General features: G+C 34.4%; 2 protein-coding genes across 2 annotated transcripts; one reads left to right on the top strand and one right to left on the bottom strand.

Moving 5' to 3' along the window:
* Positions 1-817: 817 nt before the first annotated feature.
* On the bottom strand, positions 818-4,949 carry LOC110448290 (transmembrane protein 41A-B-like). The gene is made up of 6 exons (XM_021494458.1): positions 4,910-4,949; positions 4,184-4,380; positions 3,673-3,829; positions 2,458-2,619; positions 1,789-1,927; positions 818-1,424 (listed from the first exon to the last, which is right to left on the bottom strand). The coding sequence occupies exons 2-6, from the start codon at positions 4,291-4,293 to the stop codon at positions 1,249-1,251; spliced, it is 744 nt and encodes a 247-aa protein (XP_021350133.1). The 5' UTR covers positions 4,294-4,380; positions 4,910-4,949; the 3' UTR covers positions 818-1,248.
* Positions 4,950-5,084: 135 nt separating this feature from the next.
* On the top strand, positions 5,085-14,615 carry LOC110448289. Its single transcript, XM_021494455.1, has 5 exons — positions 5,085-5,231; positions 6,423-7,288; positions 8,407-8,585; positions 8,912-8,993; positions 14,125-14,615. The coding sequence occupies exons 2-5, from the start codon at positions 6,499-6,501 to the stop codon at positions 14,301-14,303; spliced, it is 1,230 nt and encodes a 409-aa protein (XP_021350130.1). The 5' UTR covers positions 5,085-5,231; positions 6,423-6,498; the 3' UTR covers positions 14,304-14,615.
* Positions 14,616-15,797: the final 1,182 nt, after the last annotated feature.

Raw genomic sequence — 15,797 nt, 5'->3', positions numbered from 1 at the left:
ACTAATAATAAGTTTATCTTTATCAGACAACCCAAAGTTGTGGCAAGTATTTGTGCAAACTGACTTGAAATTTAAAATATCAACAATTGTCCTCAAAGCCGTTTTTATGGGATATATAACAATGCAATTGGCAGTCTGTGATGTCATGAAGTTGTTACTTCACATTTGCAACTATGGGAACCAGTGCAGCCAATCACAGCTCTGCTACACTTTATCATACGTGTGTTTATATCACATTTTATGTAACGGGTGTTATAACACTGACATCATGATTGTTGTGCAATAAAACATGTTTATAACCGACCCCGGTGTGAAGGAAGCTAATCTGAATTAAATGATATCTTATATGGCTTCATTTACTATGTACTACACCAGAACCCTAACGGGAATAGAAAGTAGTGAACAAGGCCATGTTACAGATGAATGGGCAATCAATTGTTACTTGTTGTGCTGTTCATGGATCAATTCTCACTATGGGGCAATAATATGAGGTTGTTCGTATAGGTTATCTCACTGCGTTTTCAGGGTTTGTCATTCAGCCAATAAACACTGAAAACTTGGTGTGATAAACTGTTTATCATCTATATACCACTACCTTATATATTTTTTTCATTCATGAAAGACAACTAAATATCATATCTCCCTAAAATGACTTTTATACTTCATGATCATCAACATCCTCGGACTGTGACAAAAGTTAACAAATTGAAGACTTCGCAGAGGAATACCATGAACCTTAACCCTTTCACCGCTGTAGACCATAATGGACTTATCCAGATCAATGCAAGGTAGAGTCTACTAAAGTTACATAGGGGTGAAAGGGTTATACACTGTAGAAAGATAATCTTAAAATAATAATAGCATCATTTGCTTCTCCATATGCACATTTATGCTTAAAATAGTTTTGTCATCCTTACAGTATTTTTCATAACATATTTTCTCACATGGAAATCATGTGTGTAGATACTGTTTCTCGTTCAGGGCTTCACCTGGCCCAAGCAGATGTTCTTTTTTAAGAAAACATATGGTCCCCAAAAAGGAAAATCTAGTTGTTCTTAAGTCGTTCTCAACTTCTTCTTGAGTATTCTCATACTGACAACCTGTGATAATGAATTTATCATGCTACAGGAAGGTGGTATAAAGTAGCATATAGATAATGAAATAAGTGAGACTTCAAAATGAATATGTCTAATCTGTAGCAAGTATATTTTACAGAACATGCTAAATATATTATCAAACTCTGTACAGTCAATCTGTCTTGATGTCCTTCTTTAGCCGTTTGGTGACCAGCCCTGGTACTAGGGCCATTATGGCTATAAGTCCTAACTTGGCCATTGTCCAGAGTGTAAATATATCCTCAATAGACCGCAGGTCAGACAGCATACTGCCAGTCTGAACACATATAAAGTTGTACGGAACTAAACCTGAAAATATGCAAATATACAAGATTTAAGTCACCTTCTTTCACCATTGAAAATCTCTAAAATGTGGAGAATACATACTTTACTGTAAAAAATCACTTTAATGTCGGAAATAGCTTAATTCAATGTCAAAATCACTTAAATGTAATACATAGCTTACTTTAATGTCAAAAACAACAAAATTGTCAAAAAATTGTTTACTGTCAAAAAACATTTACTTTACTGTAGAAAATCACTTTACTATCAATCATACTAACATTTACTGGAATTAGCAAAAAGCATGAAAATTGCACATATATATTTTTGTCAGAGTAACACGTTTGCTGAATTATATATTTGTACATTAGGAACCAACAGGAATACAAACCTATAAACACAGAGAAGAAGAACATGTGTACTGGAATGTCGACAATGGGTGACGCCATGTTCAGGAACCAGTTTGGCGTCATCGGGAAAAATCTCAAGAATAGCAGGAAATAAAACAGACTGTCCATGTTTTCTTTTACCTGTCAACAATATTCACTTATATTAATTAATCAAATATGCATTTACCCTTTCACCACTGTAGACCATAATGGACTCATCCATGTCAATGCATGGGAGAGTCTACTAAAATTGCATAAGGGTGAAAGGGTTAATGACAAGAAACAAAGTTACATGTCTGTACCTTCACAATTATTGACAGGAAGTAAACTGTCACTCAAATCTTACTGAATATTTTTTAATTTAAATTGGACTTGAACATTTAAATGTCAAAAAATCCTTAAAGGAGAAATATATACTATATACCGGGAAATGTTTGCCAGTCAAACTTTTGCCCTTCACCCATATGGAACCAACGTTCACCCAGTGTTGATTTTACCGTACACAGTAAATTACTAGGTATGTTATCATTTATTAATAATTGCTGTAATGATAATTTTTGTCCTCGAAACAGAGGCGAAAATGTAACTGCGGCGAAAATGTCCCTGCATACAGTAGTTTACGGGGTAATGGGACAGGATGACATTTATGTCATTATAACTTTGAGCATTACCTTTTGCTGTAGAAACTTGACTTTATCAGGGAAGTATCTGATGATATATGCTTTTCCACACAGTTTTGACCATGTGTAACAAAAGGTAGCACCACAGGCTGACAGGGTACAAACGATGATAAAGCCAAGCCATGTCGGGAACAGGGCACCTGCTAACAGATTCTGTTTTGAAAACAAAAAGGTTAACCACATTAAATTCCTAGCTAAATATAGTATATGTCATAATAAATTGATGGTCTCAAACAAAGGTAAGCAAATTTGTTTGTGTCTTTTAATTTTAAGACCTAAAATAACTTAGTTATGTGGTTAATCTGGTTATTAAATATCAGTACAACAAGCACACATTTCTGTCAGTCATCTAAGGTATTATCTCAGCTCAATTTCCCCACGAAAATGCCCATTCAGTCTATATTTATTTAATATTCAGAATTGGTCTTCTGTTTATTTATTTTTATGTGAACATGTCAGGAATTTTAATCTAACATGTTTTCCCTAAAATAATGTATTGGAGTTGAGATCAGATTGGCTACCTTAATTTTCTTTCCGAATAAATAGCACCTGTTTACTATTTATGATGTAGTGCATGGAGACACAAAAATATATTTAATTGCTGACCTGACCGCTTGCATAATTATCTTTTTAAGACTTGTATAATTTCACAGTATATACCTGACTTAGATACATATTTGTAGGAAATAAATACTGTATTTATCTCTTAAAACACACCTAATCATAGAAAACTCAAGTTAGGACCCAACATTATGTCAAATGATATCATTCATCTTTGTATAGTGGTACAAACAATGATAAAGCATATTGCTTCTTTTTTTAAAGAGTAATCGTGGCATGGTCGATTGCACGCTTAACTATTCCGGGATAAATCTGTCTTGTATGCCAGCGCTCACTTGACCACGAATAAAAAGTGACACATCAAAATCACTTAAATGCTTAAGCTTGATTCAATTGAAGAAACGACAGCTTTGAAAATGTTATGTATTAACATTGACAAAACCCATTTCACAAACTTCCATCAGATGTAATTTTAGTTAAGTAAGTCCCCAAGGCCTGATTAAAGCATATAAATTATTTTACATCAATTGAAAGTTAGAAATTAAAAATCTGTTCATGAGACCAAGTGTATATAGTGCACATTAATATTATGCTTACATTCTAGGCTTTACGACACTAGATACATATGTATAAGGTATTGTTTACCATGAACACAGATCCTGGGATAGCGAAGGACTGTTTGTAGAGGTAGGCACTGCAGAACAGTAGAAGGACATAGGGTAGGTGGTCAGTCTTGTATTGCTGAAGGAGAACAGCCAGACTGGTCAACTCCTGAAGATTTCGTGGGAACTTTAGGTCCTCACTGGTAAAATAAACAAATGAAATAGATTTCAGTTAAACCTTTAGATAGATCTTATATTTAAACAGGAGTTTCAATGAGATTTCAAGTGGGTGGTTAATTTCAGTACATTTCATAGTACTCCATTACCATTCTTTTATTTTTTTCATGAAAGTAGCCAATATTCCCTGCCCTATCATTTTGAAGAAAATAGTTCTTTTGGACTTCAATGTTGCTGCTAGGGGGTTATGACAGTCGTCAATTGGGATATATTTTGAGGTCTTATTATGTAGATAATAGTGGAAAATGTAAAGGATTTCCAAAAAGAAAAGATCTAATTTGAGAAAAATACTTTTTAAATAATAAGATCTTGCATACCTGGTACAATTTTTGCCAGTGTAATCCATTTCAGGCAGTCGTGTAGACAGGAGGTATAGGTAAGCAGTGGCAATAAACACTATTACTGGAAGCCATATTATAGATGCCATCTTTTCAATTCTTTCTTTTGTTTTTCTTATCACTTCAGAACTTCATAAAAGTTAACTTCCATCTAATGTAAAATAAGTCCCCAAGGCCTGAAAAAAGAATATAGATTATTTTACATAAATTGAAAATTAGAAATTAAAAATCTGTTCATGAGACTAAATATATAATGCAGCATTATGCTTTTATTCTAGGCTTTAAGCATAATTGGAAGTGAAGAGTGGGCCAGGAATTCGAAGCACAGGCTCATACATACATATGTACATATGTATACATGTAATGTATATACATTTGTTTGGATGCGACGAGCTATTTTGTATCATTTTCACTAAGAATTGCATTCTCAAACATATCCTTAATTCTCTGCAGCTAAATGAGCAACTTTTGCATCCAACATATCTGTCAGACAGTGTCAAGCGGACCCTGTGATTGGGGCGTATACGTAATCATCAGATAAAAAATAAAAATACAACCATCTTACAAATAAGTTTCAATTCCATATGGTCGACTATTTTTGTAGGCACATGTTGCTGTTATTGTCTAGTGATATATTAGCGACATCAAACATGGGTGTCATTGAGCATTTCGATACATATTTATAAGAACAATAAACAAAATTACCTATCTCCCTTCTATTGCTTTTCTTTTTTTTAAAAGTGATCGTGGTCGTTTGCACGCTTAACTATGCAGGGATAAACCGTCGTGTATGCCAGCGCTCACCTGACCACGAATAAAAAGTGACACATCGGAATCACTTAAATGCTTTATTCAAACGAAGAAACGACAGCTTTGAAAATGTTTTGAATTGACATTGACAAAACCCATTTCACGAGGTTGATAGTCCGTGTTGTGATGGGTGCATTCCCGGATACACTGATGTACATTTTCCATTTACAAAAACAATATTTGTATGCATATCACAGTAGCAGATTGTAGCGCTCAGGTAACTTAACAATTCTTTCTATCCCAAAACAATTACAGACTGGAATACCTTACCAGAATCTGTGTGCATGACTTCCCTTGAATCCATCAAAAGTGGCATCTCCACTTTAACATTTGAAGGGGCCAATTCACAGTACTAAACCATAAGGCCACTGACCAATTTGTATATATGTTAAAATGTTGTTAATCTTCAATGTTTTTATTTTATTAATGTTATTCACTAATATTACAGATGACGCTTGTAAGTCAGTCTAATCAGTGCACTTATTTTACACTATTTCCCCCTTTTTCAATCACTAACCCAGCTTCTTTGACTCCCCGCAAAAGGTTCTCCTAACAGGGAACGGGGACGGTCAACAGCACCAGTTTGTAGTAGGATGAGGAAAGTGATAAAGATAGTGCCGTGGCTGGGGCTCGAACCTGCGACCCTTCTCTCTTCAACCCGATGCTCTACTGCATGCTGAGCTAAAGGGATGATTCCCTACAGCTAATGCTTGTAAGGCAACCTAATCAATGCACTTCTTTTACATATCAAATCACTGACTTGGTCTAGTGGAGACTTCAGTGTTTTGTAGTCAATGTGATCATCCAGTGCAAATGTGTCAGGTGAACTTGATTTTATCTGTACACTATTTATAGCTACTGTACAATACACTAATCAATTGAGGTGATACAAATTGACAACTGAATTAACATATTTGTGTGTTACAATTGTGTTTATCGGATTATGTTGAAAGAATGATCCCCTTTTTTATTCATAATGTTTAAAATACCTTAATGTGTTTCATTTCACTTTATTTCAATTTCAGTTATAAAACTGTTATTCAACACAATAACTGCAACGACAGTTGTCCAAATGCAGGATTATAGGGGAAATAGGAGAAAAGTTTATTTTCCATATGGTTTTGAGTAAAACAGTGTTAATTTACCTGTTTTCGCTTCATTTTCTTCAACATGCTCACTGACATTACCTAATTTAAGTGTTTTCTTTAATTACCCAAAAAGCGATGACTTCAAAAAAAAAAAGGTATGCAAATATTAATGTGCAAAAGGTCAGGACACACACAGAAACATGACGTCAGATGATACTATGACCTGATTTAGTGTAGAATAAAGGATTTTCCTTTTTTAAAGATTGGTGCAAATATGCTTATATTGTAGACAATTTAATTAATGTTTGTTCATCTTTCAGTTTCTACTTCTGAATTCAATTATAAATGAAGCCACAGACACAGAAGAATAATTTCAACAATTCCACATAATTGACAATGGTTTCATTACCATTCCTACGATTGACATGCACCAGCATGTGCAAATACATTTTGAGAAATATTAATCTCAACAAAAGTTATCATCTGAGAAATATGAAATTGGACAATCTTCTGCAAGTCAAAAGATGTAAACACTTGTGTCGTTTAAGAAAGACAAATGCTGTCACTTTTGAATTGACTAAAATGAGTTCAGAACTGAAGTACCAAATCAGCCCCCAGAGCTGGAATACTTGCTCCTCTTCTACATCAACAAGTTGTCAACCTTTTTCCAGTGCGGTTGATGGAAGGTTTCGGATGTTTTCCACAACATCGTGTCATTTTAGTGACAACAAAGATGATGACATTCTGAAGGATGATCCATTCCTAAGAGACATATTAAAAGAAATCAGAAAAGATTTTTCGTCAGATTCTAAGACAGATCAACCAGCGGCAGGTCTTGATGAAAGTAAAGTAGGTAAAATAGAGGAAATTATGAAAGAAAACAATGACAAAAAGAAGGATGAAAACAAAGTTCGGACTAATGACATTAGTGGAAGTAGTAGTGATAGCGATACATCATCTTCAAGTGACAGTTCAAGTTCAGACGAGGATGAGGATTCTACCGCAGGAACAAACGAAAGTGGTAAACTTTCACAGGAACATCAGTCTTCTTCAACAGAACCTGATATAGATATAGGAGGGTTCATCAGTCTCGATCCTATGGAAAGCTTTGAAGAAGTAGAAGAATTCCCAGACACATTTGAACCAGAAGTAGTTCCTCAATGGGAATCTCCAATTGACCTCAAAAGTAAGATGACATTTTATTGATATTTCACCTAAAATACATTAGATCTTTTTTGTACTCTTCTAATCATCAGCCAATTCTTTAATTCTGCAGTCATGATCAAAAGTAAACCAGTAAAATTTCTACCATACCTAGTACTGCTATAAGTGTCGGCACTTCTTGGGCAATAAACTTGTATTCAATGTATCTTCTTCTTCTTATGATACATGGGCTCCATCAATGACAATGGTGATGTTTATGCCCTCAGGGGTCCTAACAGAGGCGTGAAAAAGGGGGTTATTTACAGTGATTAGTTGGGGGTTTTTGGTGATTTTTTGTGCAAGGTATAGATAAAAGATAAAAAGTTGGCGTATGTTTTAGCGTGTAATGAGGGCTTCAAGGGTTGCATAGGGTAAGTGTCCCTTGAAGTCCTCTAGTGTTGTGCATTGTACTGCTGCTATGGGAAGGAGATTCCATTGTGTCACTGTGTGTGGAAAGAAGGAAAGGTGTCCTTTGTTGCAGATATGTGTTTGTATGCGTGGGGGTGTGCATGTCTGGTTCGATGGGTTTACGGGTGTAAGTATATATGCTGGGTTTATGGCTACAATTGGTGTACAATTTTGTGAAAAAGGATCATCCTTGTGTGACAGCGCGGTGTTGTATGTGTTGTAAAATATAATGTTACCCATCCCTAATACATTGTGAATGTTTGTATTGGTTATTATTATGCCTCGTCTGTATAGCAGTGTGTCAAATTAGATGATAAATGTGATAGGTCCAAGGGGAGATATACATCTACCAGTGACTGTAACGAAAGGATAAGGAAGTGAAAAAAAAGAAAATAATATATCTGAAATGTTGCAATGTTTTAGTTCCTTCGATGTCCAGCTAGCAGAAGATGCAGAGAAAACCCCTGATTTCTAGATCTAGGTCTCAGGGGACCCAACATATTATATTATTAGTAGCCTCTGAAGATAACATACAGTTAGATTTAGCCAGCCTATTCTGTCACAATAATGCTTTTCAACATCAAAATGAAAGTGCGGTAGATGATTTTATGATGTTCCAATTTTGATGTGTGAGGGCTGGCAAATACTTTTGAAATTGTTTTTGTACTAACAGAAAATGTATTTGTTAACTAGGAGGAGTTACGGGCGTCTACGACATTGAGGAACTTGTCGTTTTACTGAAGGCTGAAAACGCCAAAGACGTTTGTGTGATACGGATGCCGGATCACCTGAACTTAGGCGACTACATCGTCATTGTGACCACCTGGTCTTATCGTCACATGAAAGCCATCACCAAAAACGTTGTGTCCATCGTAAGTCCTAAGTCTGTGTAAAAAAGTGTGATCGGCAGTTTACAATCAACTAATTTATATATTACCTGGAACCCAAGTCTTGTAGATTGTATTTGGGACAAGTTAAATTGGTATTTAATTTACAAATATTACTGAAATGATTACATCATTTTCAATTATTGGCATTTTTACTTTATTCTACACTAGTGTGTTTTGCTCCTGTGTCATTTGGCTTATTCTATTTTTGTCATACTCATTTAGATCTAGAATTCATATTTACCAATTAAAAATTAATATGATCTTACTTGATACATCTGTTTAATTGCTTGATTATTTATACGTTTCAGTATAAACTGAAGAAAAACTCTTCTGACAGATTTCCGTTGGTTTCCGGAGTAGATGAAGGAGAATGGGTAGCCTTCGATTTAGGTAAGTAAGAAATCACCAGTCTGACAAAATGTTGAATGTGTAAAGGACATTCCTTTATTTTACATTTACAATAGGGGAACTAGCCTCCCCCGTGAGAGATTTAAACATAGTTATTTTTCAAATTGAAAGAAATTACTAGAACCAACAAAATAAATCTGCCCAATTCTTAAAAAGGTAATAGAAAAGAAAAGAAATGTTGTTGTTTTTTAGATAAAAATTCATTCTTCCAAACTGAAGGAAATAAAAAAAAATTGATAGAACCCATGATATATAGTCAGAACAGAAGGTAATGTTTGTTTATCTGAAATTTATAGTCTTGGATCTGAGTAATTAAAGGGAGGTAACTACTAGCCCCAAGTAATCAACATGTGGAATGGATTACATTTGATCTTTGACTATGCCATAATAGAAAAGTTTATCTTATTTGTATCATAGTGAGATGACAATGGTAACAAAGCATGAAGTACTTATGCCACATTAAATTGATAGTTTACAGTCTGAGTCATTTTGACCAATTTGCCATCTTTTACTTATTAGTTATATTTGAGCTTATGCAGGGATTTTCAAAATATAAGCTTGCCCATATTCATACACACAGATACAACTTCTTGTAATCCCATTTTAAGTTAATTTTTTACTACCCATTTTCTTAAACATGTGCACCTTAATTATGTCATGATGAGGTGAAAATCCAGACAGTATTTCATACTATAATGATGCAGTTACAATGTGGTCATACACTTACATCATGTTATTATCATGGTTGCACAGTTAATTTCTATGCTTTTAGACATATATCAGCTTTAGTTTATGCCATAAAATCCTTGAATGTTAATTACAAATGAAATTACCAATCTTTTTTAAAGAACACCTGCCAGCATTTATTACTTTTCTATAAATTGTCTATTATTACCACCTGTCTATTGCTACTACTTTCTATTATTACCACCTGTCTATATAGCTACTACTTTCTATTATTCCCACCTGTCTATAGCTACTACTTTCTATTATTACCACCTGTCTATAGCTACTATTACTACCACCTGTCTATAGCTACTACTTTCTGTTATTACCACCTGTCTATAACTACTACTCTCTATTATTACCACCTGTCTATAGCTACTACTTTCTGTTATTACCACCTGTCTATAGCTACTACTTTCTATTATTTCCACCTGTCTATATCTACTACTTACTATTATTACCACCAGTCTATAACTACTACTTTCTATTATTACCATCTGTCTATAGCTACTACTTTCTTTTATTACCACTTGTCTGTTATTACTACTTTCTATTATTACCCCCTGTCTATAGCTACTACTTTTATTATTACCACCTGTCTATAGCCACTACTTTCTATTATTACCACGTGTCTGTTGTTACTACTTTCTATTATTACAACCTGTCTATAGCTACTACTTTCTATTGTTACCACCTGTCTATAGCTACAACTTTCTATTATTACCACCTGTTTATAGCTACTATACTCTCTATTATTACCACCTGTCTAGTAACTACTTTCTATTATTACCACCTCTCTATAATAGCTACTACTTTCTATTATTTCCACCTGTCTATATCTACTACTTACTATTATTACCACCAGTCTATATCTACTACTTTCTATTATTACCATCTGTCTATAGCTACTCCTTTCTATTATTACCACCTGTATATAACTACTACTTTCTATTATTACTACCTGTTTATAGCTACTTTCCTCTCTATTATTACCACCTGTCTTTAGCTACTACTTTCTATTATTATCACCTGTGTATAGTTACGACTTTCTATTATTACCACCTGTATATAACTACTACTTTCTATTATTACCATCTGTCTATAGCTACTACTTTCTTTTATTACCACTTGTCTGTTATTACTACTTTCTATTATTACCACCAGTCTTTAACTACTACTTTCTATACCTGTCTATAACTACTACTCTCTCTTATTACCACCTGTCTATAGCCACTACTTTCTATTATTACCACCAGTCTATAGCTACTACTTTCTATTTTTACCACCTGTCTATAGCTACTACTTTCTATTATTACTACCTGTTTATAGCTACTTTACTCTCTATTATTACCACCTGTCTTTAGCTACTACTTTCTATTATTACCACCAGTCTATAACTACTACTTTCTATTATTACTACCTGTTTATAGCTACTACTTTCTATTATTACCACCAGTCTTTAACTACTACTTTATATTACTACCACCTGTCTATAGTTACTACTTTCTATTATTACCATCTGTCTATAGCTACTACTTTCTACCATTACCACCAGTCTATAGATACTACTTTCTATTATTACCACCTGTCTATAGCTACTACTTTCTATTATTACCACCTGTCTATAGCTACTACTTTCTATTATTACCACCTGTCTATATTAACTACTTTCTATTATTACCACCAGTCTATAGCTACTACTTTCTATTATTACCACCTGTCTATAGCTACTACTTTCTATTATTACCATCTGTCTATTGCTACTACTTTCTACCATTACCACCAGTCTATAGATACGACTTTCTATTATTACCACCTGTCTATAGCTACTACTTTCTATTATTACCACCTGTCTTTATTTACTACTTTTTATTATTACCACCTGTCTATAGCTACTACTTTCTATTATTACCACCTGTTTATAGCTACTATACTATCTATTATTACCACCTGTCTAGTAACTACTTTCTATTATTACCACCTCTCTATTGCTACTACTTTATATTATTACCACCTGTCTATAACTACTACTTTCTATTATTACCTCCTGTCTATATCTACTACTTTCTATTACCACCAGTCTATAGCTACTACTTTCTACCATTACCCCCAGTCTATAGATACGACTTTCTATTATTCCCACCTGTCTATAGCTACTATTTTCTATTATCACCACTTGTCTGTTGTTAATACTTTCTATTATTACCACTTTTCTATAGCTACTGCTTTCTATTATTACCACCTGTCTATAGCTACTACTTTCTATTATTACCACCTCTCTATAGCTACTACTTTCTATTGTTACCACCTGTCTATAGCTACTACTTTCTATTATTACCACTTGTCTGTTGTTACTACTTTCTATTATTACCACCTGTCTATAGCTACTACTTTCTATTATTACCACCTCTCTATAGCTACTACTTTCTATTATTTCCACCTGTCTATAGCTACTACTTTCTATTATTACCACCTGTCTATAACTACTACTTTCTATTATTACCACCTGTCTATAGCTACGCCTTTCTATTATTACCACCTGTCTATAGCTACGGCTTTCTATTATTACCACCTGTCTATAATTACTGCTTTCTATTATTACCACCTGTCTATAGCTACTTTCTATTATTACCACCTGTCTATAATTACTACTTTCTATTACTACCAACTGTCTATAGCTACTGCTTTCTATTATTACCACCTGTCTGTAGCTACTACTTTTTATTACTACCACCTGTCTGTAGCTACTGCTTTATATTACTACCACCTGTCTATAGCTACTACTTTCTATTACTACCACCTGTCTATAGCTACCACTTTCTATTATTACCACCTGTCTATAGCTACTGCTTTCTATTATTACCACCTGTCTATAGCTACTACTTTCTATTATTATCACCTGTCTATAGCTACTGCTTTCTGTTACTACCACCAGTCTATAGCTACTACTTTCTATTATTACCACCTGTCTATTACTACATTTACCACGTTTGCATAATACCTACCTGTAAATAACCACTACCTGTATATAACAACCACCCTTCTAAAAAATACCATCCGTCTATAGCTTCCAGCTGTCTTCATTTTCCACCCATGTATAAAGTGTCCTCAGCAATGTTGCTGAAAGCCAATTCATTTTTAGCTCACCTGGCCCGAAGGGCCAAGTGAGCTTATGCGATGGTGCAGCGTCCGTCGTCCGTCTGGCCATCGTCTGTCGTCCGTCGTCTGGTTATTTTACTTTAAACAACTTCTTCTTAATAACCAAAAGGCCTAGAGTGATAAAATTTGGCCAGAAGCAAACAAGGATAAAGGCTACCAAGTTTGTTTAAATAAATGACCTTTACTTATAGTCAAGGTCACATGAGTCAAATATGTTAAACACTTTAAACAACTTCTACTGAATAACCAAAATGTCCAGAGTGATGATTTTTGGCAAGTGGTATGCTGGGATGAAGGGCTACCAAGTTTGTTCAAATGAATAACCTTCGTCCTTTTTCAAGGTCACAGGTCAATTGTCTTAAAAAATCTTTATACAACTTCTTCTGAATAACTAAGAGGCCTAGACTAATGATATTTGGCCAGTAACATGCTAGAACGAAGGGCTAACAAGTTTTTTCAAATGAATGACCTTTACTTATATTCAAGGTCACAGGGGTCAAATATGTTTAAAACCTTTAAACAACTTCTTCTGAATAACTAAGAGGCCTAGACTAATGATATTTGTCCAGTAACATGCTAGAACGAAGGGCTATCAAGTTTTTTCAAATGAATGACCTTTACTTATATTCAAGGTCACAGGGGTCAAATATGTTAAAGGCCTTTAAACAACTTCTTCTCAATAACCAAAAGGCCTAGGATGATGCTAGTTGGCCAGTAGCATGCTGTGATGAAGGGCTTCCAAGTTTGTTTGAATGAATGACCTTGACTTATATTCAAGGTCACAGGGGTCAAATATGTTAAAGACCTTTAAACAACTTCTTCTCAATAACCAAAAGGCATAAGATGATGCTATTTGGCCAGTAGCATGCTTTGATGAAGGGCTACCAAGTTTGTTCGAATGAACGACCTTGACTTATATTCTGTATAACCAATAGGTACAGGGTTATGATATTTTGCCAAAAGCATGCTGGGTTGGAAGACTTTAAACTCTGTTCAACCTAATGTCCTTGTTGGACATTCAAGGTCACAGGCGTCATATGTTTAAATCTTTTAATAGGTTCTTATGAATCAAACACTGATATTCTGCCTGTAGCTGTATTTTAGTCCACTTTTAAGATTACAAGTGTGACATTAATACCAGGTGAGCGATTCAGGCCCATTGGGCCTCTTGTTTTTAAGTTATGTCAGCAATTTTTGCAATATATTTTAATTAACTTTTACTTTGCAGGTAACATCATCCTGCATGTGTTTAAGGAAGAGGTGAGAGAGAAATATGACCTTGAAACTCTGTGGGCTGTGGGTCCGAAATTTGATGAGAAAAGTGAACAAGCTGTCAGTCCCTACATACTTGAAGACTCTGATCTGGATTGGCTTAAGGAATTCTACAAAGAAAAGGCTGAGAATTAGGAAAGATAATTAGATGTAATATAAAAACCTGGAAGTGGATAAACTGGAAATTTGTTAGATGTGAACTAAAAACCTATAAGTAATAGGTATATTCGTGATGGTGTTATAGAGACATTTTAATTGCAGAGAGGCGTTACAAAATTGACTGGTTTGAGACTAATTCTGAAAACATCTCAATAACAGGACAAGCTTGCATCATTATATTGACTGAAATCTATTCAGATATTATATAAATGGATCTTAGTAAAAAAAAACTGTTGAAGAGTGATTAAAAGGCAAAAGTTTAAACAAAAGTGATTTTCGTTTGTACTTTGAATACACACATAAGCATGGAGCTGCAAACGGTTCATGTAATGAAGCACCCGAAATCTTATCATCATCATCTTTGAAAACTCGCATACTTAGTTGAAGTGTTGTCAATGAAGCTGCTAAAGGTTACACCCAAAACTGTGAAAGGTTCATTTGTCCACTCCAAATTCCACTCTGTACAAAATTTAACTTGCGCATTTTGTCTAGCCCCAATTCAAACTGCTTTTGTTTTATCAAAGTTTGGTGTTAACCCTGAATAGTTTGAAAATTGGTCCATAAGAGATTTTTCGGTACCGGTTAAGAAAATTCTGGTATCGTGTGCATACTGAAATAATCTGTATTCTTTACTAATGATTTTGATACCCTGGATGTCTTTATTAGTTCTTATAAGGATTTCCATAATCTCAACACATAGGATAAATAGATAGGGTGAGATTGGGTCGCCTTGTCGACAGCCACGGCCTATGTTGTAGAAGGAAGAAAAAAATCCGCTTTGAAGTACACAAAGCTTTGCATCATTACATAAAACTTTAACCCAATTAGTAAATTCAGGTCCAAACTTAAAAAACTATAGGACTTTGTGTCTAAACTGCCATGACACGGAGTCAAACGCCTTCTCAAAATCTATTAATAATAGGATTAGAATGATAGTATATAGTAGGCGGGTATATCTGCCTGCTATAATCCTTTTTGATTTTCATGTATCAATTTGTCAAGGACCAATTTCATCCTTTTTGCTAAACATGTAGATACAATTTTGTAAGAAACATTTAAAAGTGATATGGGCCTTCAGTTCTTGAGGAATTCCCTAGGCTTTCCCCTTTTGGTAACATAGAGATAATACCAAGTTTTTGAGTAATTGATAATGATCCTTGTTCATATCCGTTATTCAAGGACCTTATTAGAAAAACTCCCAAGTTTGACCAAAAAAATGTAAAATTCGGCAGAAAACCCGTCTGATCCTGGGGATTTGTTATTTTTTAATGATTTACCCAGATACGGTTTCGGCATATGTAATGTTCCCTTCTAGCTTTGCGCTTTACGCATTATTTAATTTTGGTGTATGTAGATTTTCAAATATAATGTTCAGATTTACATCTGTTAAAAGATTATCCTTACTACTATACAGATTCTTGTAAAATTGTTGTATTTGGCATAAACTATCTTTTTGCTCCTTGACTGTTT

The sequence above is a fragment of the Mizuhopecten yessoensis genome, unplaced genomic scaffold, assembly GCF_002113885.1.
Source record: "Mizuhopecten yessoensis strain PY_sf001 unplaced genomic scaffold, ASM211388v2 scaffold3989, whole genome shotgun sequence".
Lineage (NCBI taxonomy): Eukaryota > Metazoa > Mollusca > Bivalvia > Pectinida > Pectinidae > Mizuhopecten > Mizuhopecten yessoensis.
This window is presented reverse-complemented; position numbering and strand designations above follow the sequence as displayed.

Excerpts from the sequence above, each read along its gene's own strand:
- LOC110448290 (XM_021494458.1), bottom strand. The coding sequence starts at position 4,293 with ATGGCATCTATAATATGGCTTCCAGTAATAGTGTTTATTGCCACTGCT. Across the intron at positions 3,830-4,183 it reads ACTGGCAAAAATTGTACCAG|TGAGGACCTAAAGTTCCCAC; the intron begins GTATGCAAGATC and ends TTATTTTACCAG. Across the intron at positions 2,620-3,672 it reads TCCCAGGATCTGTGTTCATG|AATCTGTTAGCAGGTGCCCT; the intron begins GTAAACAATACC and ends TTTTCAAAACAG.
- LOC110448289 (XM_021494455.1), top strand. The coding sequence starts at position 6,499 with ATGGTTTCATTACCATTCCTACGATTGACATGCACCAGCATGTGCAAA. Across the intron at positions 8,586-8,911 it reads CCAAAAACGTTGTGTCCATC|TATAAACTGAAGAAAAACTC; the intron begins GTAAGTCCTAAG and ends TATACGTTTCAG. Across the intron at positions 8,994-14,124 it reads ATGGGTAGCCTTCGATTTAG|GTAACATCATCCTGCATGTG; the intron begins GTAAGTAAGAAA and ends TTTACTTTGCAG.